The sequence below is a fragment of the Acipenser ruthenus genome, chromosome 21 (assembly GCF_902713425.1).
Source record: "Acipenser ruthenus chromosome 21, fAciRut3.2 maternal haplotype, whole genome shotgun sequence".
Lineage (NCBI taxonomy): Eukaryota > Metazoa > Chordata > Actinopteri > Acipenseriformes > Acipenseridae > Acipenser > Acipenser ruthenus.
Window position 1 is genome coordinate 25,362,099 of NC_081209.1, and position 26,154 is coordinate 25,388,252.

A 26,154-nucleotide genomic window follows, 5' to 3' on the forward strand; every position below is an offset into this window, starting at 1 on the left:
AAAATCCCTGTTTCCAGCCGAGTGCTTGAACAAACTACTGATCCCTCTGTACCGACTCCAGTTCATTCTCTTAAAAAGGAGTCTCGCCTACAATGTGTAGCTTCAGAGATCAAGAGAAAGGTATCCTGCGTTTGCTCTACTTTTACATCATTTACAGAGAAGATGTAACTTAAATTAACCACTGAACTTAATGTTTAGCTATTAAAATATACACAAACTCTATGTTAAAGACATACAGATTAAAAAAAAAAAATGACAAAGCCAAGCTCTCTTGAATTGCCCAGTTGCGTTACACTGTTACACAGCACCTACAGTAGCAACCCACTATTTTGATTCCAATGTTTCCATGGTTTCCACAACTACCGCTGCATATAGACCACAGCTCTTGAAAAGAATCAGCCACTGAAATCAGCTGAATTCTCAGGCAGGAAATATTCTGACCAATCAAGAAGCTCTGTGGACTGGCTACAGAACCCTGTCATATCTACTGTAAGTCACTGGTCCTAATCTGGTGACAGCTAGAGGCTACAGTACTGTATGTGAAATACTGTACTGTATTACTTTCGTAGTTTATTTTCTACCTATTTGCGGAAGCAGCTCTCACAATGGCACAGTCCCCTACCAGGAGCTGCTTCAATAGCACAGTCACTGTGTTCTTCCTTCCTAGGAGCGATTTGGTTTCAAATCACCTCATTAAACAAATCTGTCACATGTCAATGCCATACCGCCATATTTCAAAATGCTCATTAGCAAACTCATGAGCTGTCAGCGGCCTTCAAATTCTTGATGATGAAACTGCCACTGCATCTGCAGCATAAACCATGGTTTTCCCAGAAACCCACTCTTCCTGTTCCAATCACACAGCACTGCCAATCTCTGTTCAGAGGGTCACCCACAACTGCTGACTGTCTGCTGCAGGACAGCTGGATGCAGCCCTCCCAACCGTTACTCTGAACCTGCTGCCTCCTTTCATACCTCGGGGCTGTATCAGCGTCCACCGTGTAATGAAATACAGCAGCTTTGTCTCACTCAGTTGTATGCTCCACACTTCACAGCACTCATTAGTGCTTATCAGTTGTCTAAAGCCTGTTACTTAGTGACAATACCCGAGCTTCTTCTCCAGTACTCCAGTGCAATGTAATTAGAAAAGTCCCCATTCATTCAATGAGCATTTGAACACCTACATCGTGGTAGTGTAATGCCATTCTTAGATTCTTCCAGCTTAACAGGCTCTCCAATGGCTCACCAGTCATGCGATCGAGAGATTGTCAGAGACCAGACAAGGACAGGAGGCATCAAGCGGACCTGTCACCTGCATCTTTTAGGAGCTCAGCAACATTCACTGCTTAGGATGGAAGGTTGTGCATCTTCAGTCCTCCTAAGTATTGTTACCTCACCGGGTTGCAGCGGTGAGGTGCCATAGGAATTTCAAACTGGAGAGAACATGGGGGGGGAAACACATGAACGGCAAAATTGCTGTGGCTGCACGGATATCACTAGTTTACACCAAAAAAAATAACAGAAACATAGGAAGCATGAGACAGACTGCTGGACTTCCAGATAGTTTTGGACACGCTGCAGTATTCGCTTTCCCTTTGGTATTCAATAAGGTACATGAATACATTCGATGGTGCGTCTCCACGGTTCATCTTCTAATTCTCTTTACATATGTTGTTTTAAGAAAGCTTGAAATCACTGAAGGATTTTTTTTTTTTATTCATTTTCATTCCAGACATGGATTTATAACTTAATTATCATTTCAAAATGATTTAAAAAAAAAAAAAAACACACACACACACACACAGTATACTGCCTGATAAAGCAGAATCCTGTAAGATGTTCCCTTCAAGTGGTCAAATTGAAATGCAGCATTTTATTCCTAAACCTTTACTTTGCATATCATTACAGACTTTTACACTAAGAGTTGCACATCCTGCTCTACTGTGGTGGTGATTGGAACAGAATGCAACCTTTTAATGCTGATCTAACAGACCTTGGCTAGCTGCAGACTTGGTTTACAATTCAGCAAAAATAATCCAGCAGATCCTCCGATATTCAGGGTAAATGATATTGTACTGCATAAAATATAAAGTGTACCATGGTGGACAAGTAAATAATAATAATAATAATAATAATAATTTAATTTAAAGTAGTGCTCTTTAATGCCACCTTACACAGAGACATGTTGAACATAACAGGTTATAGATGTCCTACTCAACAGCATGCTTCTTATCTCAAGCAACCTGCTACCACTGACTCAATTACAGCTTCTGCAAAAACTCTCATTGTTCAAACAGCCGTTTTACTGCATGCAAGGATACCAATCAATACGAAGGTCATGCCTCTTAAAAGTGTTTCTTCCTGTATGTTCACCACATTTCATATGAGGGCGAGGGTGTCCAATTACCATCACAGGGGGGCTGAGTTCTCTTATCTGGACACAGTCAATTATAATTTTAAAAAAAAAAAGCCTTGGTCTTCTGGAAACTGTTCTTAGGAGAATAGGAAAACATTGAAGAGCTGAGAATTACCAGAGGTATTAATGAAATCCCGTGTTAGGAACGTTTAACGCAGATTTCGATTTTTTAGATAATGGCTTCCACAGTATGGCCTGGATGTCACTGGTCCCTTTCACTTCTTGTTATCCTTTGCAACCATCTGAGTCTCTGCTGATTCCCCTCCCAGCTCACTCACTGACTTCGATCAGAAGGAGCCCATTTTAAAACTGACCTGCATGCAGCTTGCACAATACCTATTGCAGGTGCCAACATGCGCTACACACATTCTTAGGACATGTTCTTTTTGAACATTTCTGACTGCAGCACTGCAGAAACATATTCCTTTTGATAATAATCCCTTGTTGGGCTAAAACAGAACATCTTTCCCCCAAAGCTGTCCTGTTAAGCCTGTGCATACTTCAAAACATGAAACCTAATGCTGCTGAACCTGTAGATATTCCCCACCAAGCCAGTGATGACAGGACCAATTACAGGAGCTTTTCGTTCCACTGTCCTATACCACACATGGAAGCTCTAGCTCATCAGCAGTAAGCTTCCACGACCATTACCCCCTACTGTTGCGTTACACTCCTAAATAAAAACAAGTCTTTTATGTACAGACTTTAAACTGCTTACATCAATCTTTCCCCCACCACCTCTATAAAGTCCCCACATCTATCTTGGTAAATTAATGTTTTGTGTTAAGGCAACACATTCTCTTTCTTTTCATCCATAGTGATGCCTGTACTACCCCTCATTCCCCGCCACAAACACAATAATGTAGAACTAACTGTAAATAATAAAACAGGGATTCCCATCAAGGGTTTCTGGAGACAGGATAAACCACAAGAGTGAATTAAATTTGCTTTTCAAGATTAAATGGAGTCTGACGAAACTTCATACATTTTTTGACTAAATGTATATCCCTGTTTTTTGTATTTCTTTCTTTTTACAGACAGTTTTACAAACAGTTATACTAGTGTACAGCTTAAAAACACAAAGGCACTTCAACACAGTTACTATATAATCCAGGAGTCCCTCAGACACAGCGAACTGTCAGAGAAGACACACTGCCAAAGGTTTTTCTAGAACACAGAAACACAGGTACGTTCCTTCACACTTCTTTATTCTGTCAAGCGTGATTTAAAAGAAGTGTACCATGAGAAACATTTCCATATCATGACTGAATCATCTCTGCAGCTCCCTGTCAGAACACCGTCCGTGATGCATTTGTTACAGAGCCGTCGCTGTATCTTGCCATGACCATCGCTGCACAGCAAACTGATTTTGACTCCTTGCTGCATACAATGCCACGCTGTAATACATTTTTCTTTGTGACCCTTTCAGAACTGCATTTTCCCCCTAGTTGATCCATTCCTCTTGGAAATGACAGCGGAATCTGACCATAACTTAAGATCATCTCTATTTTAGGATCAGACTCAACATCAGAATTAATATTTTTTCTATCTAGGATATATACCATACATTACGGTTCAGCTGACCCATTTTATTTTTTATTTTTTCAGAAAATAATTTTATGAAAAGACCCATCACCGTTTGAATCTTGGCTATCACTCAAACAAACAAAGGCCAGAGCTTGTATGTCATACAGTAGATTAGGGTTTGCTTACAGGATTGGGGAAAAAAAAGAGAAGAATTGATGCAGACCCTTTGATGATGTGTTTATCACCATTGGGCAAAATGAGGCTCCGATTGAGTCGACATGTAGCTTAAACCCAAGCTGTCTTTCAGGGTTTAGTACTCTACAGTGATTAGTGATTAACAGTATTTTGATAGAATTGTAATGAGACACCATTTTAGGTTCACAGTATTTTACTTGGTAATGCAATTTCCCATTCCTGTTTCAAAAAGGAGTGGCCAGAACACACATAGGAAATGATAAAATACTTTTTGTTCTTTTCCATCAAAAAATATACATTTTTCTGACACATAACAAATAATTTTTCAATTCAAGACACAAAACACTTCCTAAAAGGTGTACAACCACCCACCCCGCCTCCCCCCAAAAAAACACAAGTTATTTTGCTTGTTCAAAATTACAGGTGCTTTGAACTGTATAAATATACCCCCCCCCCCCACCCCCAATATGAAACCCTGTAACACTGCATTTATTTATATATGGTTTTCTTCCTTACAAACAGATGCTTTTGTTTTTCCTATTTTGATCAAATGCATTTAGGTTTTCTTTGATGCGTTTTGATGTTGTGCTTTAAATGCCAAACTTCAAAGAAAATACTTTATTTTGATCAGCAGTGTGGAAAAACGGTATTGTACTTGTAGATCTGAACGGGTTAGCTCTGAAGGTAAAGGGGCGGGGCTTAAATACAGCTGGATTAAAATAATGAAACATGTGGCCTAACTGTGGTGGATATTGTGGTGACTTCCTTCAAGAGTTGATTCATGTATACTGTAAGAGTATTGGGGGGGAGGGGGCTCTGTGATAACTTATCTAAATGTATGCATGTCTCAACATGAATATATTGTCAAACAATAAATTCAAAAGATCAAATTCTTTCACATATAAAAAGGGGGGAAAATTCCACACACATCAATCTTAATACGTAGCAATCAAATTGTTTATTTTAAATCATTCAGAATGTGTCATGGAAACCAAACAAGAAGCAGATGTTAAATGTATGAAAGCATTCTAAAATAACTTAGGGGCCTATTATTTATGCCACTTTTTAAAGACCCCACTCACCTTTCTCAGTGTAAATTTAAGATCTTGCTCCCTGTACAGTACCTGCCTCCCTTCTCATCATCCTCTGGTTCCTGCTGCGGCTGCTTATACTGGCAATTCCCTCAGTGGCACTCAGCGATTATAGCAATCAGAACTGACTGAAAAGCCCTCTGAGACTCAGAATAAAAACCTCCAAGCGTTCTAAACCGCGTCCTCCAGGGAGCATACAGCAGAAAGCACGTCAATTTCAATAGAAACTGATGTTCCTAACAGCGTTTTAATTCTCCTAGATGGGTCTCTCTGCCAGAAGCCTCGACTGGGAAACACCTTTTCTTCAGCCAAATAATTAATAGTTTCACATGCTGCCAAGAAATCGTGATGAGCATATTGTACACTGCAGTGGGTACGGAGGCATCTGCAAAGGTGGGCCACTGATAAGAGCGGGACTAACAGATGACATGTTCATGCCAAGGCATAATAAAGCACTGTACATCACTGTACATACAAAGCTGTCCTTGCAGTTGGCGAGAGCCAAAACTGGAACTACATCGATCTTGGTACCCAAGCGTTTTTGTGAAAGGAAGGGGTCTCTGAATAAACGATAAGCGGGTTTGTTCAGAAACAATGATGTCAAGTCTGTGTCGGCTTGGTTGTTTCACCTTTTAAAGTCATTTCCCTGCTGACTTCCTTCCCAGAACTGAAAACCTTTCAAACGAATGCTGCCTGTTCTAGTAGAGAATAACAAGAGCAGTCTGCCACTTCCAAACTACCACCTTACACTCTGTGTCTCTGGCTGTACTTTTCTAAACTGCTCTCCTGAACTGGTGAACTAGCCAACTGGCCCACTCCAGAAAACAAAATGACACTAGTTTCAGGAAAGAGCCCTTTGCTTCCAGACACGAGCAGTGGTGCACATGTTCCTTGGGTTCTGCAGCCTCAAGATTGCCCCCAGCAGGTTAAAAGATCACTTGGGGAATGTAAACATCCTTGTTACACTAGTGACAGCTGTTTTTTCCATCTACTTGACTACTCTTGTTAAGAAACCCTAATATATGAAATGTACAGTACCCTAGCCAGCTATTACCAACTCTGCTGAGTGCAAGCTAAATAAAAGAAATAAACAGCGTCTCGCTTTTAGCGGTTCTCATTTTACTCGCATCTCAGGAGAAGTTGCATGACAACATTTGTTCTCAGAGCTGTAAAGATTTAATTAAAACTAGTCAGAACTAATGGAAGGGAAAGGAATATATTTGGCTCCAACAAAGGATTCTCTCTCTCCAGGAAAGGGGATCACAGGTAATGACAGAATAATCCACGTAGGCTTCTTTGACATTAGTGTTTCGTGACTTAGACACACAACTGCATTTTCAGTCAAACACCATATTCAGGCTGCACAAGTTGCAGCACGTTATTGAATAATAATCATTTAAGGCACAGAGCACATACTGTCCGACATCCTACAGTATATCAATACAGAGGACTGACGTAAAACCTCTATCAATACACATCACTGTTCAGCTTCATAATACCTCTGGTGTATTTAACTGCTGTCCTAGTATATCAACTTTTTAATTTATAGAGCCTGAAATGGATTACCATATGTTCATATGGGGGGAGGAGAAGAAAAAAAGCCGAAAGGTCTTTTGTCAGTTCACTACTTGAGTTTGTTACTCTGTCAGGCCCAATCCAAAATCCCAGATGTACCCTTGTTAACCCCGCACTGTTCCTTCCTTCCTTCCCTTTAAAAAGTGTCACAATGTTTTCTGACCACCTGCTCGTCCCGTCACATCAAATCAGTTACGCTTCAATAACCTCTTCCCTTTACAACACATATACTGAACAGCTTTTTAGGCATTTCACAGTCTTTTGTGTGTCCACTTAATTTTACAAGTGAAACACTTGTCTTGAGAAGCTTAGAATTCAATTATCAAAAAGGGTCAGTTTCTAGTTATGGTCAAAACCGCCAAACTACTTTGTTGCTCCAGAGACCGTAGATCATTAAAATGTAATTTTAGTAAGAAAAAAAAAAAAAAAAGTATGCCTCACTTCATATTGCATCATACTGCAACTAATGAACAAACAGGTGCTACAGTGGCACAAATCACAGAAACTTGACAAGCACACCACTCACACAGTATGTCACGAGCCACGTGGTCTTACACAGTATTAAGGTAACGCTCTGATGTTTTGATCAGTCGGTGTGTATTATTGTATTAAAACTTTAACCTTTTCCAGCACAGGCTCAAGGAGGACAGCTGCTGTCATCAGATTGCTGCCTTCGCACTTTCACACCGGAGCTCCTTGGTCCCCACCAGGGCGCCACCATCTCTCACTCAGCCTGCCCTAGGCCAGCAGTATTTCATGAGAGCTTTTTTTTGTGCTTTTATTAAATTGTGCCTGGAAACTACTGTCTCTTGTGCATGATTTGTACTGTAACATATCATGGGATGTAAATAAATCTATGAAAATGTAATTTTGTGTAACGGATTTTGAAGCGTTCCCTGTGAAGTACTGGTGTGTTCAATTCCATGGGTTAAGTTACAAAAGAATATTTAGTGCGCTGTAGCATGAAATGACTAGAGCCTACTACCAGCTGTATTATTTAGAACATTTAAATGAATAAAGTTATTATTATAAGTGGTTTCATTAAAAGGGCTGAAATGGTCATGGTTGCCTGGCTGCTGTGAAATTGTTGTCCCTTTCTACTTCCTGGGCATGAGGTTCAGAGCTCTGTTTCCAGCAATAGAGCCCACCAGAACCCTTCCACTACACTATAAATCAGGAGATCTACCAGATCCCTCCCACTACACTATAAATAAGGAGATCTACCAGATCCCCCCACTACACTATAAACCAGGAGATCTACCAGATCCCCCCACTACACTATAAACCAGGAGATCTACCAGATCCCCCACTACACTATAAACCAGGAGATCTACCAGATCCCCCACTACACTATAAATCAGGAGATCTACCAGATCCCCCACTACACTATAAATCAGGAGATCTACCAGATCCCACCCACTATAAACCAGGAGATCTACCAGATCCCCCCACTACACTATAAACCAGGAGATCTACCAGAACCCTACCACTACACTATAAATACTATAAATCATTATATATGTGCAAATTGATCATGTCTACCACACTGAGATTATTATAGTTTATATAAAATTTATATATGCAACCAAGACGCAAATATGTTCATTGTCGGATATCTGCAGCCTACATTTCCTGTTCTGCAGTATATATAACTCACATGCTAGTCTCTTTTTCTTTCCATTGTTTCCTCTAGCTCTCCTTGTCTGTAGCGGATACCCTTGGGAGAGGCCTGGGTTGGAGTGGCTTTACGATTCCTTGCAGCCAGCACTCCACACCAAAACCCAAATCAGCACTGCTAGTTAATGGCTCTCAGGTGCAAAAGTCAACAGGCTGTATTCCTGATATGCTACCCAGAAAGACAAACATAATCATTTCTAATTAAACAAGGATCTCTATTTTTTCTTGCTTCAATATTTAGGTAATATACAAAAAAAACAATACAAAAAGTAAGACCACACTTTTGTCAAACGTTAAAATACTTCCAGTAAATGTGCATTGTTGTGAAATGAAGAGAAATCCTGGCCATGATATAATAATAACAATAATAGTACTTGAGCAAGCAGGCAGTGCAGGGGCATGCATTAGGGCATGTGGTTTTAAACGTGGTAGCTCAGGTGGCCTTCCATCTTCCACTCTGCCAGCTATTCTTCATTGATTGACCCATGCTGCAATAAAAGAGAGCTGTGTGGTCTTTTTGCACAGCTGCCAACATGAACACATTGAAGAGCGGGAGAGCCAGCAGGAATCTTGGAAATGCCATGCATTTAACACCTTCCAGATTTTTTTTTTTTTTTGGTTGAAATTCACAACTGATCAAACATGAGAGATGTGAGAGCAGGTAGTGAAGGCTTTCACCACAAGTCTACATTAATGTTACATTTTTTTGTGGGTGCCAAAAAAGAAATGTGGGAAAAGTACTGGAATGAGGGAAATTATATATATATATATATATATATATATATATATATATATATATATATATATATATATATATATATATTCCCCAAAATGAACACAATGACACAATATCATAAGGCTGCTAAAAGAATAAAATAGTTTTTCCTGCACAGCTTTCAATTCCACTTTTCTGCATTGCTAATTCGTTACCTACAAGGGATTGGCTTTCCTTTGCACTTTTGGGCAATACATCTTATGGAATAGGGCATACACAACCGAACTAATACAAGATTAGTACAAACGTAGCCAAACAATACAGAAACAATGTAGAAGAGCCTAATATGTTCTTAAATTCCATGGGTTAAAAAAATGCTACGGTGCCAAACACTACAGTGCTTTATCTGCCAGTAAAAAGTTTTAATATTTAATGCAATGTTGTGGTTCTCTTGAGTGAATACATTAACAGACATGCAATCTCATGGAGTCACCCAGGGTTCTGTAAAGAAAAGGCAGGGGAATGATATTATATCAAATTAAATTGAACAATATGAAAATGAAACAGTGACGGCTGACACAAGGGCATTTATGTAAAATTAACCCACTCTCCTGGCCTTGCAATCACAAATCATTTAAGTTGTTAAATCCTAGAATGGTTTTAACTGTAATCACAGCACTACCGCATGTATACATTAAACGTATACATTAAACTATTCAAAGATTTAATCCTATTTAGATAATGCTTTTGACTTCTCCATTTAACTCCCCAAAACAAACATGCACACAAAAAAATACTGGCAATCATAAATTCTGTCTAGAAAGCTGATGAATTCCAGATAGCCGTCTCTTTTGTGTAATTCTGTTTATTCCAGATACAATAAAATAATGCAATACAAAGAAGCAAATCAGCAAAATAGAATTTGGATTCAGAATCACCCTTGTTCTTTCCAGATCTGTAATGGACTCAAAACTTTGAATAAATGATACAGTAAAAACACGGAGCCACGTTAAGGCACGATCATCTTCATACATGTCAACAGTCCCTATGTAGTCGGGACAGTCCTGATTTCCTAGAAAATTCTCACGCCCTGATGTATAGGAAGAAAGTCCCGATATTCACCCATAGAATTTTTTTTTTTTTTTTAATTCTGCACAGTAGTTAGTGAAAGCCACACGCTGTGCTCTTCGTGCGGCTGACACATCTGCTGATCGCTAACTCGTACAAAGGTAAGAACGCTTCATTGTGTCTATGTTTACTGTCATTGTTGTTGTTTACCGCAAGAACCACCCGCTGGCTAAGAAGCCAGTGTTTTATAGTTTCTAAAAAAATTCTATAAATTGCAAATCAAGATTGATCTGCCAAAAGTGGAGGTTGAATGGCGCCAATGCAGAGAACTATAGCCCTGAAGTAACACACTAAAAACAGCCAGAGGACAAGAGGAAGAGGGGACAAGTATCACAGCTGCACCACCAATAGGGTTATGCAATCTTTACAGGCTCATAATGCATGTTTTATTGGAAAAAGTTCATGAAGTCTGCTGTGCTGGGGACTGGGGCTCATTTCTTTTACGCAATGCCTTATTTCTGCAGGAATCTGCAAATGGCTTGCCATAATTAATCATTCATTCCAACACCAAAGCACAAGGCCTAAGTACGGTCTTACTAAACCTTCGTATCATTAGATGTTTTTTAATAATGGCATACATGGAATTTAATTAGAACTAGTGCAGTCTGTGTCAATCTAAAGCTGCACTCCTTGAAAAAAGGAGTGTTTTTAAAAGCATGGTTAAGTACAAGTTTTACAGATAGAATGCATTAAAACTGTCACGAGACACAGTTCTATAAAATAATGATGCTTTCAATGCATACTCCAGGGGCTCGCTTAAGGATATATTCCTCTAAGCATTCTACAATGTAAAATAACGTGCCTTTCAGCATTGCCTGTTGGCGTACTGTAGATATGTACACATTTAAACACACAAGTTAAAATGTGATTACGTGTATATTTAAAAATATACAGTACTTATACCTGGTGGCATGATTACATTTTTCATAATTTTATCAAGTTAATTAATGAAATGAAATTCTACAGTAAACTTTTACTTACATGGCAATATACTCCCTTTTTTCAAGTCACTTTTAGAATGCCATTCTTATCAGCTGTTTTCTCTTTGTGTGACCTTATCCTTGCCTACCAGCTTTCATGATGTTGCAATGTTGAGTTTTGCCCTGCCATAAATATCGATACCAATGCTTGGAGTGTGTAGTTTACTGTACTAACTGAGTGTTCCTTGCTTACATACACTGGATAATAATAGTTATTCTAAAGCACAGATTATTGGCGTTGAACTTTACATCAACACATTTACCATTTATACTGTGGAGCCCAGTTTGTTCATCCTAAAAGGATCTGGGAAGATCCATCCATTATTATGAGCTGTGTCAATATTGCATTTAGCAATGTGGTGTTTTTCTTTGCCTTCTCATGAACAGGTGTCAATACCAAGGACAAAATAAGAGCAAGGAAGATGTTTTTATTAAAGTTCTATAAATCCCTAGCTTGTGGAGCATCATTCAGTACTAAAACGGTGCAACTGAAAGACACACAGAAGAAGCTACAAAACAGCACGGCTATCCATTACAATGACTTAAGCTTTTCTATTTTAAAACTACTTGATTTAATGCTATAACTATGTGCTCCTCACATGCCTTCCAAGGTATTGAATTAATGCAATCAAGGATCCTAAAATCCTGAAATGATTTCCTTTGTGAAGGTAGACTACAGGATTATACTGTAGCTCATCAGTGCATGAAGCACTCCCTTTTCATTTGCATTTCATCTAAACTCACGGGATTCTGCAGCCTTGAATTTGAATTTGTTTTCCATTCTATGTAACCCAAAGCTTGAGCAGAATTTTCTATACCTTTATTATTTTATTTGTGAGCCCTAATGACTTCCCTTACCTGTGCAATTAAATCTCTCATCTCTCCCACAGTGATATGATTACAATCTTGCATATCTGTTCCTTGCAGCAGGTCCAGGCAGGGGAAGAGGACATTGGCTTGACATCAGCCGTTGAACTTCAGGTCTTCAGTCCAAGTGTGGTGCAGTGGTGAGGTTGCAATGGAATTGGGCATTTCAAACTGGGTGAAATTGATTAGCAAAAACACCAATACATTGTGCCATTTCTTTTCAACACATCTGAGAACACCAATCGTCCTGTGCGAAACTTTAAAAACATACATTATTCATTTATTCCAGACAATAAAAATAATGCTTCTCATCATTAGGTCATTGCACAGAATATCTACTAATCAATTCAAGGTTAAGAATTGATTAACAACCCTAACTTTCTATTGCAATCCATCCTTTTTAAAAATCGATCAATAATCTGTCTGGAAAGTCTGACTGATTTAACCCTCTGCTCCAATAGTAATTAATTCTGTAATTAATCCTCTTTAAGACAATAATCAATCAAATTTAAATGTGCTTTATTTTGCTCTTATCTGCCCCCTATTTTACTGCATTTAATCCTGTACTTCAGAATACTGTAATCTGCCAAGTGTTTAACCTGTAGTATTTTGTATTTAATCATATCCTGATGTAACTATCACTATTTAATCATATCCTGATGTAACTATCACTATTATCTGCTGTATTATTGAATTGTGGTTTGTCACACTTGAACAAAAGTTATTGTATTTGTTGCTCTTATTGTATTACTTGTATTGTAACACTTGAAATGTATTTGCTTACGATTGTAAGTCGCCCTGGATAAGGGCGTCTGCTAAGAAATAAATAATAATAATAATAATAATAATAATAATAATAATAATAATAATAAATAACAGACTGTGAAATTCCATAAATATAAACCTTAACAGATAAGTAAAACCTGCATGCTGCTACTTTCAATATGTATCAATATTGTTTAAAGAGGGGTCAAGAGAGTATGCCACATGAATCCAATTAATGACAGACTAACAGGATAACAAATAATGTCATTAGTCCTAATTGTTCTAGTGGGGTTCTTTCTATACTTTAGAATGCTGCCCCCTAAATGAATTAGGGTCATACAAAATTAACAAAAGATTAGCAAGCAAACAAAATGGACAACATCTTTCAACTAGTTCCCAAACAGACCATCAACCATAAAATAAAAAGAATTGTAATACTAAATCCTTTAAAAACAAACACCACCCCAAGGACACTAGCTAGAACTACTGTACTACCTCCACCACTTCATTCAATGCACAGTCCTGATGTTTCTTACACAGGAGTCCATTCTATAATTATACAAGAGTCCATTCTATAATTGTTGCTGTTGGGTTTTGTTTTCGAACACTTGCCATGTTCTCTGCAAAACTAGGCAATCATTGTCCTTTCTCTTGATCAGCTCTGCAGTGTCCTATAATGTCCTTCTGCAGGAACATCACCTCCTTTCCTCAGCCTCCTCTCACTTCCACACATATCTCAAGTCCTCCTCCTCTTCTGGTCACCCTTGTCTGGGACACAAGGAAACTAACCCTTTTCCTGCTTCCATTTTCAAGTTCTGACCTAAAAGCACAAGCTAATCTTTTCAGGTGTGGTTTCTTGCATGTGACCCGATAGCATTAAAGACTACCACAATACAGAATTTCTTCTTCTGCACACACCACATGTACATGCTTCTATTCTTTGGTCATTATTGGGGATATTTTTGTTTCAAAACCATCACAGTCCCCTTAACATGTAATTCAGGTTAGGATGGGCAGCTGTTCTGCAGTATTTGCCCACGATTGGGGACGATTGGTCTTCTTTGTTGCCAACCATCATTTCAGCTGTTAACTCATTTCCAAACCATTGCTTCAGTGTTCATCTCATTCTCATTCTTGTCTTTCTCTCTGCCTTGAAAACTAAACAGATCAGTTTGTTCCCTGGGCGAACACAAAAATATAAGAGCAAAAATTTAGCTGGGCGCCCAGAGCATTTTTAACTCAGGGACAAGGGGGGGTTTATTTGGACCGACTGATGGAGATCTAATTGTGTTGTCATTTCTTTGCCCTGAATTTGTCCAGTTGTCACAGTGGAGCCAAGGAGAATAATGAGATCATAGGTCCTTTAAATCAAAGTGAAAAGTATGCAGCGACACCATGACAACACTGATGCAATGGCAAGGCAGGGTACATCTTCAGCTTCTGCATCCCTGAACACCGTTCTACTTAAGAGACTGACCCCCATTCTAACCTGCTCCTCGTCATCGTTATAACGATTTAACAAGCTCATGAATAGAAGCGCTCCTCTTGTTTTAGTAAATAGGAAATATATACCAATTCACACAAAATGCAACAGAATTTATAGTGCTTACCAATGCTTTACAATCTATTTTAATACCTCTTAGCTTCATTTACATTATTACTGGTCCCCAAGTGCTGAGAATCTTTCTATTTGTCTCTTGTTTTTTTTTTCTGCCCTGTGTTAATCTGGGATATTCTGAGGATTGGCGTTTGAACTGCAACACATGAATTGATTAGGTACCATGAAGGTGCAGCAACACTCCACTATACATATATGAAATCCTGAATGACAGAATAAAAAGCAAGCAAAGAACCAAGAGATCTTCAAGAAGGAAAAGGGGATGAGATAATGTGGCTAGTGCGAATAAGAAGTACTGTATCTTTTCTTTATGTAAGCCACAAATTGTCTTTCTATGCATTTCAATTGTTTTTTAACCAACAAAAAGAGGGTATTTCCAGAAGGGTTAGTATTGTTTAATCATTTGCTTCAAGACAACACTAGATTTGCATACTGGAGATCATGAGGTAACTTTCTCTCAGGGCAAAGAAGGATTTGTACTTTCATTTTAAAACATCTCTGGTAAACTAATATCACTTTTGTTCCCAGGAAAAAAAAAATCTTATTCTTACCTATTATAAAATGAAAGTGCCATTCACTTATTCACTTAGCAACCTCAATATATGAAAAGTGAAAGGCTATTTGTTTTGTTTAAATAAAATCTGCATTTCAGCCATTTCGCTCCTTAAACTACTTGACATGCCAATTAAAAAAAAAAATAATATTCAGGAAAGAAAAGTAACTTCCTCCTAGGCGATGGTAATACCTAGAATATCATGCAATGCTCAAATTAATTCAGAGAAATAGATTTTTCAGGAAATAAAAACTAAGTAAATCTTAAATTTAAAATCTGCAGAGGGTTCCACAACACTTGAGGCAAGTGCACAATGCCTTTCCAACTCAAAAATGTCCAGAATTGTTCAAGAGACAACAGACTATAGTTATTGAAATGTCGTCGACATTTTTCAAAAGCACATCTTTCTGTTTGCCTGAGGATTACAATGGCCTCAAGGTTTCAATTAACTTTTTTCTTCCCTCATTAATGTTCTAGTTCACAGAAACTATATAAAATCATACATGTGCCATTCAGTTATGATTTACCAGAGCTTGTGTTCACTCACAAAACAATGATCCCTTACTTGGTGTTCAAAAAAGGTACTTCAATATTGAACCAAATTACCCAAATATGCCCAAGACTGTACAGTCTAATGAACTCAACAAATTGCATTGTACAGCTTGCAGGACATGCAGGGGGCTTTCTAACACACTGCTTGAGTGCAGTGGGCAATGCACTGGGACTATTCACCTGTGCTAATAAACACCAAACAGAAACACTGTATCCAGAGGTCACTTTAATGTCAAAGGTGGAATTCTGGAAACATTCTCCTAAGCTGCCCTCCGGACAGCAGAGACAGCTGTAGGCTTAGATAGTTACTACAGCTAACACCTGTTAAACAGCAGGTAATAATATCACACTGGCACAGCTATATGCACAGGACAGCGGCAAAATGGGTCACACTAAAAATTAATAGGTTTTGGCTCAACCTCAAAATCAACAGATTTGACTTTGAGGAATGCAGACACTAAAACAAGCCTTTAAAAAGGGGGTCGTGAAGGCAATGGTATAGAAAATAATACCAGATGTTGTACACCTCACTGAAGGACAGAAAGCACTCAGTGAAGTGTACAACCATACACTGTAACATTCTTCAGACTAAAACACTCATCTGCATCACATGGCCAAGAATATTCATTTTAAACAGCGAGGACCAGATAGCAATATTATTTCACATGCGTCTACTCTCGATAAGCTACGGGGCTATGTTAGTTCATTCTTTAATTTTGTTTTTGTTATATAATATTATATAGATAGATTACAATAGACCCCCATTGGATTTGATGAGAGGACAGAGTCTTGGACTCTTGTCTTTGGAGACATTTCCAACTGGATTGGCTTAACCGATCACTGTCAAAATCCCAAGCTGGCTATTTGATTAGTCTTTTTTATTCTTTATTTTTAAGTGCCGTTATGGTTTGCTTTCCCTTCCTTGACAGCCCCAGGATATTGTTTTTTCACTGTTCAGCCCATACTATAGACACTAACATAAAGTCTGACAGCCAGACAGAGGTATGAACAGTGCTAAAAGGTCAGGCCCACAGGATATGGAGCTGAAGAAAAAGTAAATCAAATTTAGTTAAGAGACGGTTCTCTAGGATTTCTTTCTTTTTCAGTCCACCAGTTAAAACAGTAGCCAATGCATGGTAAAGTATAATAATCTTAAACTACAGATACCTTCCATCTTCTGTCTTGAATTGAGCTCAAATCCTACAGCCACAATTGGAAGCTGTTGGTCTCAAATGCAAAACATGGCAAACATGAGGTTTACACTGAGAAGCCTGTAGATAATGCTGTTTATACAGCATACCGCAAACACGCTTATTTACAAGACTGAAAATGTAACAGTATTTAGCACTGGTTCAGAAGGAAAACTAATAGGAGGCAGATTGTTCCTGTAACTGTATTACAGTAAAACCTCATGGTGTCTGCCAATAATAATAATAATAATAATAATAATAATAATAATAATAATAATAACCTACAATGTTCTGCAATCAAACATTAATATTCTCATACCCTTACAAAAAAAGCCTGGATTACCACAAGATTTATTCAAGCTCTGCTCTAATGTTCCTAATTTTAATAATCACAGAAGCGCTTTCAAAGCACTGCCAATCCATTGCTGGTTAATGCATGTTACCATGAATAAATCATGCAGCTCTGCTAACTGAGTGCACTGTTCCTGTCAAGGACTGACATTTGTAACAAATCACTTCCAACTTCCACATTACTTTTTCCTACCAGCAATCCAGACCCCCACATACTGAATCACTGGCACTCGGATGTTCTTTTTAAAGATACCAATGTAAAAAAATAAAATAAAAAAATAAGTAAAAACAGCAGTATTCTTCAACATAGAAAACACGCCGATCCCACCTCTACATACCCAGTCTAGAGCATTCTTAGCTTTCCCAGATGAAATTAAAAGAGGATATAGACATAAAATGTCTTACAATATACTTTTAAAGCTAAAATAAACCAGCTAGAAGCCTCTCAAGGTCATAATATAAGAAAGCCACATACAGCACCTTACAATATGTAGGATGGTTTCTGGTAGAGTAGCACAACTTTGTGAAGGACCAGAGGCTAGCAAATTATGAGAATAGTTTAAATTCCATCTTGAAGGTGCCCTGGGGGTATTCATGTATTACCTAGTTCATTCATTTCCTTTTTTGAAAGGGGACAAACTAATTATGCAACTTTAAAGTTGTCGTACCAAGGGAAGCTAAACATCTGAAAATCCACTGTCTCATCCTGCTGTACCCAAATAAACCATCTCGTTAATACTGTAAACGTGCAGAAGGCTCCACAAGCAGCCTGCAAAGACTTCTTTTGACATCCCTACTTTGCAGTTATTCAGCTGCAATTAGCTTAATTAGAATCAGCTTAGGCCCACATTACGTGTGTTACAGTTTGTTGCCCACCCTCCTGCATTGTAACGGAGGCTGAAAACTTGGTGTAACATCGATTTTATTTATCTAGTTATGTAGCCTAAAGCTTCCTAAAGGAACATTCCTTAATGTTGCTGTAACACACGGAACATGGATTGGATTTCCAGAGTGCTTAATGTTGCTGTAACACACGGAACATGGAATAACACACAGAACATGGAATGGGCTGGAATGTTGTTTTGTTGTTGTTGCAGTCCATGTAACCTCAGATAGAGGGGTAAAATTCCTCCTCTCTTCAACGTTCTTGTAAGGCACTCTGTGAAAGCTCCTGTAAACAATACATTTGCTTACAGCAGCTTTTGAACCTTTTAAAACACATTTTGAAGACTGCAAGCCAATTGCTGAAGTAGAAAGCCTGCCTTGAGTTACACAGGACATTATATAGTGTGCCTTAAACAAGCAAAATAAAAAAGCATTTCAAAACCTCTCAGTTATGTTCTCCAAAAAGCACACCTGCTACAATGTGTGTTTGTTTATATTTTCAACACACGGGTCCATTTAGTTTTTCATTTGATTAGCAATTTGGGTATATTTGGATGCAATATTGCATGCCATTCAAGAAATCTATTCAGATGTACAGTGCAATTACACAGCAGCCACATTGCACATACTGTACAGTAGAGCCTTGGAAAGAGAATTATTATTTCATGGGAAAGGGGAGTGTGGGGGAGGGGGTAAGTGGTGTGTGAAGTGTTGCTCTCAGGATGTAATACAGAGTCAGGGCTTTAGTGCCTCTCTCCAAAGGACAGAACTGCCTGGGCCAGGGGAACCATCCAAAGTAAGATGGATGCCTAAACCATGGGGAGGATTTTAAAGATCTGAACCACAGGGCTGCAGAACGTTCACGCCCACGCGCACCGAAGGATTTGGTCAGGAGCCGAAGATGATCCCCCCCCCAGCAAGTTTTAGATTTTTGCAGGCATTTGAAGGAGATTTTGGACATTCTACCCTGCTGAACCAGATAAAGGGAACTGAAGGAAAATAAAAAAAAAACAACATAGAATAGAAATGGAAGGAACCAACAAGAAGACAAACGGCAAAATAAATGAGCTGCAGGGGGAATACGATGAATCAGGAGGAAGCGGGGGAAGAGTGGAGGGAGAAAAAGAAGAGACAAGAAACAAGATGCAGACAGAGGAGCGATGAAGAGATGCAGATAAGAAAGAAAAGACACAGTAGATTGGTAATGTTGAAGAAAAAGAGACAGCAGAAAATAGCCAGAAGGTGATTTATACAATTTTTCCAATACACTAGTCCGATCTCATACATAGGTAATTAAAAAAAGCAATTATTTTACAATACAAATTATCGTGACAATTCTTTTTAATTGCTTTAATTAAAAGAACTGTTACTGTCACCAAAATAACCTTCCAATGTAATCTGGTGATAAATGGCGTGTCGTATGCTCACATAGTGGGTACTGATGGATTTCTGCCACAATGTGAAAAACAATCATACGGCTAGTGGAGTTACAGTAGTCATATTTCCTGCCCAGAAACAGACACAAACGTGAACCCTAAAACCATACCAAGACACACCGAAGAGCGAGGCAAGAAAGGCTCTTTTAAATGCAATCTACCCTTCTATGTATTTTTATTCCAAACAAACAGATGTTTGTGTTTTGCCCATCAACATCACTAAAAACAAGAAGCCGCTGTCGAGTGAGTGCTTCACTGCTGACACTAGAGGCTAATTCAATGTGAACAAACCTGTTCTGAATTCTGAAACTGAACGAAAGGCTGCTTTAATTGTTAGTGAAAATGCACTGTGGTGTGTGATAGCAAACGTGGATAAGGTAACATAATCACCAGCTTTATTTGCGTTAATAAATTGAATTTATTAGGGGGCAGCAGGTTATGCTTTAAATCCACAGCCCTCAGACTACTGGAACGTAATAACAAATCAGTCCTTTCAGAAACTGCATACCCAAGATAAAGGGCACCCATTGACCCCCCATTTAAAAAATAAATCAAATGCAATGTCAATACATCCCTTGTCAACTGCCACCCCCTTCTTTTCACCAATAAGTGATCATTGCTGCACCAACCTAATCAACAGACCGAACGTCAATAAAGGAATCAATAAAATAAAAAGAATACCCCAATAATACTTATAGAGCATATTTAAACTTACCATTAACAGTATGGCAATGGCTATACTTTTAAACACACCCTGTTGTGCCAGTCTAAGCAGGACATTCTAAATTCTCCACTAATTCAGCCCAGTGTGGGTCTCGACTCATTAAATGAAATTCCTTGTCTAAAAAAAACAATCCAAATCCATTACCGCTCTGGGCTTTGCATTGTGTAGATATGTTAACTACTGTCATGTGGATACTTCAGCTAGAGTAGGGACATTAGTGTTCTTCCAAATTAGAAGTACAAAATCGAACACGCTATGGTACAGCAATTTTCTCTGAGGATTCATAATATCTGGGATTTCTTGGTCATGCTCCAGCTTGACACCAGACCACAGCTGTGCGTGTCAGAACTGTGAAGGGGCTCAGTGTTACTTATTTACTTCACACTATTTTACACACCGTCCTACGGGAAAGACAGAAGTCATCTGAAGCCAGAGTCACTTTTCCTATCGTAATACATCAGTATCTTTAATATCACACAGTTTTTTTTTTTCAAATCACAAACTTAATGTTTCTTTCCTTCTTTCGTAGGCTTTCTTAACCATTTTATGAGCCTCAAAATGCATAAGAGATACTGTACTAGAAGAACATGACATTAAAAGAAAATCTCAGCAGGGAAATGAGTGAAGCTGCCAGAGCTGTTGTTGAAGGTTATCTTATTGTGTAACATCTTGAGTTTTGGGTGGACCTTTGACCTTTCTTTGTTACCAGCTGTGCTTTTTGTTCTGCTTAGACATGGCCAAGCATCCTACCGCAAGTTAACATGAAGAAATAATGACTTCAATAGCAAGCTGGGTTAAAAGCGCTAGCCTTTCATTTCCCGATGCCTGGGCTGGAATGTGGCTCTCTTATGTGGACAGTATCACACAACCAGCATTATGACAGCACTGGGCAACGTTGTAGGCAGATCTAAATAATGTCAAGTCAGGAGGCTTGGTGGTATAGTGGTTAAAGAAAGGGGCTTGTTACCAGGAGGTTCCAGATTCAATCCCAGCTCAGCCACTGACTCACTGTGTGTGACCCTGAGCAAGTCACTTAACCTCCTTGTGCGCCATCCTTTGGAAGAGATGTAAAACTGAGGTCCTATTGTAGGTGACTCTGCAGCAGCAGTTGTGAAGCATAGTTCACCCACAAGTCTCTTTGGATAAAAACATCTGCTAAATGACTAAATAATAATAATAATAATAATAATAATAATAATAATAATAATAATACTGTATGGGCATAGAGACATGGTCCTTCCAAGGGAAGACTAGGGGAATCCTCCCCAGATAAGTGGATAAATAAAGAGAGCACTTTCATCGGCACCAACCATCTTATCTTAGCAATCCATGTAATGAAGCCTCATGATACAATGAATGAATTCTTTACTCACAGTTTATACCCTGGTCTGATTAATGGACAAGGGAACTGAAAGTATGCAGTTATCTGGTCTTGAACTCGTCAATCTGATTCACAGTACAAGGCCAAAACAACACTCTGAAAAGCTACTATTCATTCAAGTGTGCCAAAATTAATAAGACCAATAGCCTCTGCTTATTAAAAGTCCAAGCCCTGGCTGGTTCTTACAGAGAAGTCGAAGGTTTACTGTTATAAATATGTATGACCCAATGAAATCTTCAGCCCCCAAGAGCATCAGATTGAGCAAACGCTGTGCTTCGGTTTCTGTTTTTCACAGCACTGATAAATTACTCGTTTAACATTTAAATCCAACCCCTCTGGCTTACATTAAGATTCCTGGCTCCAAAACCACACAAAGGGAAGTATAAATTCACTTACAGCAACACTCACTAATCTTATTTTTAAAATGATTTACAGTATTGTCGAAATGAGAGTAAGGAGAAAGATCAATGAATTTATGATACAACTGTAGCCCAAAGGTAATTTCTGGTACCAGGCTGTGTCTGAACAGTAGACACTTCCCCTGTAGAACACGGTACCAGACAAACGTTTTGTTAAGCTGCAACCCCCACCCAATCAACCCCACTATGAGGTCACCGGGTTGCACGCTGATTGGCTTCTGCCATCCTTTCACATTTACTGAGGCTTGGCTCGTAAGACATGCTGAAGAGCCCCTGTCCTGCATGTCCTGCATGTCCTGCTTGAGCAGAACTATTACAACCTGAACAATTACTGGTACTAAGCTTATATCTAGGTAACCGGAAGAGGTTATCCGATACCTCTACTGCTGTCTGCGTGATGTTTCTGGCCACCATCACGGCTTTCTTTATCAATTAGGCTTTAGAAGATACTACTTGGCACCCGTCCTAAAACCACAAATCTCACATTTACAATAGCTCAATTATAAATGTTTTTTTTTTTGTTTGTTTTTCTGGCTGTTGCGCTTATGTACAGTATGTAACGATACTACGTGGGCTTCCAGACCTTTTTTAGACAGTTCAAATGGCTCAATATTACAACAGGTTCCATTTCATGTAGCCAGCTTTAAAAAATAAATAAATAAATACCTGCTGAAAACAAACAGGACTGCATGGGGACCACTCTTGGTAGGACGGTCTGGGAGCTGCATCAATTAATCAGCACTTTCTAACACTTGCTGAATATCTTCTGAGTAACTGCTCAGCAGAGCTCTGTTTATGCCAATAGAACTCAACACTGGCAGCGTTCCAGCTCTGAATTTATACTAGCCCTCAAAAAAGCCTCGGACACTGGGACCCTGAAGAAATACATCTACTCCAAATATACATTGCACACTCACAGCCAGCCAACATCCAAAATGAGTCAGGTGGTATTTAAAATGTAAAGCAAAAGACCCATGCAAGGGACGAAGATTGACTTCGAAAGCGACTGATGGGTTTTTAAAAACTCGGATTTCACTCAGTGTTAAGAATTGTAAAACATATGAACATGCTTTGATTTTGAATTTTAAAATGTAACTAAATGAATTATGCACCACTTTTGATTTGCATTTGTTTTTTTCTAGTTTTGCCAATACAGTAAGTAGATTTCTACATCACAAACGTATATAAATATGTCGCTTATTCCTAGTTCTAAAAGTTTACTATTTCTGTAAAACACAAACCTGCGTTACAATTTATGCCATCAGATCAAAGCTGGCATAGTAAAAATGCCAAGGTCAGCGCTGCCAAAACACGGACCGTGACAGGGCTGCGATTCGATTAGAATGATATGAAGCGCACTGTTATAACGCATCCTGTTCTAACTTCTGCCAGCAAGTCCGACCGGTCGTAGAGAAAATCCGTTTTACAGTTAAACAACACCCCAGCAGAACTAGACATGGTGATACCGGACCAGCAAACCTGGAAATAAAAACATATACACACTACTAGCAGCATACCGGAGAGAAGAAAGCTGGCAAGTGGGCAATAGTGGTACAGTCATATTTAAAAATCCTCGAGTGCATGGACAAAATCACTTTAACATGCGGTGCATATACTGCCTGCGTGTACAAATACAATGTATCAAAATACGGTACAGCGCCGTCAGAATGGTGTTGTTGAGCTACATATTCTTAGTCCAATTTCTCATAGTCGCATAATGGATAACTAGCTGTGTTATGTTACCGCGCAATATATTTGTTCTGTATTCAATGATGTAAAAGATTAATTAAATGCATTGAAAAAGACTTACCGAGAATCCAGCCCAGAACGGACATGAATGCCGGACTCTGGGTGAGGTGGTTAAAGCCAAGGCGGCGAAACTGACAGCCAGGATAAGACTCCCAAGAACCATCTGTGAAACTCCGAGCGAAAGCATGATACGAGTCCGGGTCCGAAATTCCCTCAACCTGGACAGGCTACGCGACAGGGAAGCGGGGCTTAGGGATTGACCTCTGGGCATTGCGCTTAGTGGCATTGTTGTTCCAAGGTGAAACCAAGAAATTCAAATGAAATAATAGAAAAGCTGCATACGGTACCGTCCGTTTGTGCTGCTGTACACAACTCTCAGTGAGGGGGTGACAGTTAAAATAAACCTAGCAAATAGTATTTACCAAAATGAAAATGTTTGACAGAACGCAACTTCAAAAGAAACCCCATAAGATACGATGCAACTCCAAAACGCAGGGTTCTGCAACTGGAAACAGAACGTGTAAACAAAAAAGAAACTCAATGGCAAAAAAGAAAATAATAAAAGCCAAACCTTAAAAAGCGTGAATTCCACTGCCAGCCTGTCGGTGATACAGTTAAAACGCTCAATATTTCACTTAAATTGTTCATCGATTTAGGCAACTAAATGTGTCCAGTTGTTTTGCAGAGAAGAGGAAGGAAACAGCTCCTTCCAATTATTCACAACGTCCACCGAGCTTGTTTTAGTGTTAATGGATGCAATTTACAAAGTCTCGTGCAGGCTATCGCAGCTGACAAGAGCTACAAACGCTGTTTGAAAAAAAAAAGGTTGCAAAATCCCTTTGCAATTCAAAAAAAAAATGACGCGTCTAGTCCTCCCGTTTTTGCCGCAGCTGTCATTGATGTACCTCTCGACCCCTGTATCCGTGTGGAGCAAGGCAGCACAAGCCGAATGTTTTTACTACAGCAAACACACCGAGTCCCTCTGGATACGCTCGACGAAACTCGCAGGCTGTCAGTGTTTACGGCGCTGCAGAGTGAGGGATTGCACAGCCACTGGGACAGTCAGGCGTGGAGCCTGAAGAAGGGAAGTGGTGCAGCTAATAATATACCGTAGGATGGGCTGTGTGAATACAGGGAGGTGCGGAGAAAAGCAAACACAGCGGTGATACTACAAATGTGTCACACGCTATGCTGTATGGCAAAAACGACTTTTCATATTTTGAAAGCAGAGGTCGGTCTAAAATATAGTCCTTCCTGCCAGCTCGAGCTACTGAAAATGATTATTATGACAAATATAGAATGTTTTATAAAGGTGGGCTACTCATAATCAGAGGCCAAATTATGTAAATTACGGAAATATAGTACATGTATAGCTTTGCCCACTACTATAAATATCTTTCTATCACTGAATAGACAATCGTTCCATGTTCAACATTATTGTCAATTTGTACAGTAGACAGACTACTGTTAATTTCTTCTGTTGCAATTCTAGAGTAGAAAGCCCTTTCTTAAACGATGGGAAAAAAACATGGCACATGTATCCAACTGCAGCACAAAATCCCCCTGGAAACTGAGCTACTTGAATGCCATTTCAATTTAAGGTAGAATAATAGTTGTTTACATTGGAGATTAGTTGACACAGTTTAAGTGCATGGTCTTAATTTCGGCATGTATTATCAAAGCACCTTACATTCTCTTGAAGTACAGGCGTTCTTATGGATTATTGGTTGCCACGCATGTTGTTCAATCGTTTCTAGCATCCTCTGAAATATGATTGCATGGGGTGCACACGTGCTGGCACATGCCTTTTATTTGATTGAAGGCCTGCTGCCAATACACGTAACCACAACAGAGAACTGTAAACCATCACATTTGTGCTTTCTAGATTTATTGCTGCTTTACAACCATAAAAAAAAAAAAAAAAAACAAACAAAAAAAAAAAACACATTGTAATAATACAACACAAGGTATATTTGACTACATGTTACTACTACATTAAAATTACCGTTTTGTATTTGTGTATCCATAGTTAGGCCTCAAAAGTTTTTTTATGAGTAAGATTGTAGGTAAAAAAAACAAAAATAAATGCTGCCTGAAATGTTTAAGCATCCACGATAAATCAATAGTGCTTATGTGTTCACAAATCATCCACACCTACACTTTCAATAACTCTGAAACTATCATATTTGCAGGGTTGTATAACTAGGACCTCATTTATGGCTGCTTTGATCTTGACTCATTATGTGTCTTTTTGGTTTTTGAGGTATGGTTTTCAGATTTGTTACACAGCTCTATACTTTCAACACAACTTTTAATTAGTGTCTTACGTTAACCAATAAAATAGTAAACAGAATTATTCT

General features: G+C 38.8%; 1 protein-coding gene across 3 annotated transcripts in view; it reads right to left on the bottom strand.

The window, feature by feature from the left end:
• LOC117428196 (protein ENTREP2-like) overlaps nucleotides 1-24,882 on the bottom strand; it is an 81,589-nt gene extending 56,707 nt beyond the window's left edge. Inside the window, exon 1 of one of the 3 annotated variants that reach the window (XM_058995245.1) lies at nucleotides 23,856-24,882. In XM_058995245.1, coding sequence (XP_058851228.1) covers nucleotides 23,856-24,080 — 225 coding nt within the window. In that variant the 5' untranslated portion in view covers nucleotides 24,081-24,882. The remainder of the gene's footprint in view (nucleotides 1-23,855) is intronic. The other 2 variants (XM_058995246.1, XM_058995244.1) reach the window with 2 other exon arrangements.
• Nucleotides 24,883-26,154: the final 1,272 nt, after the last annotated feature.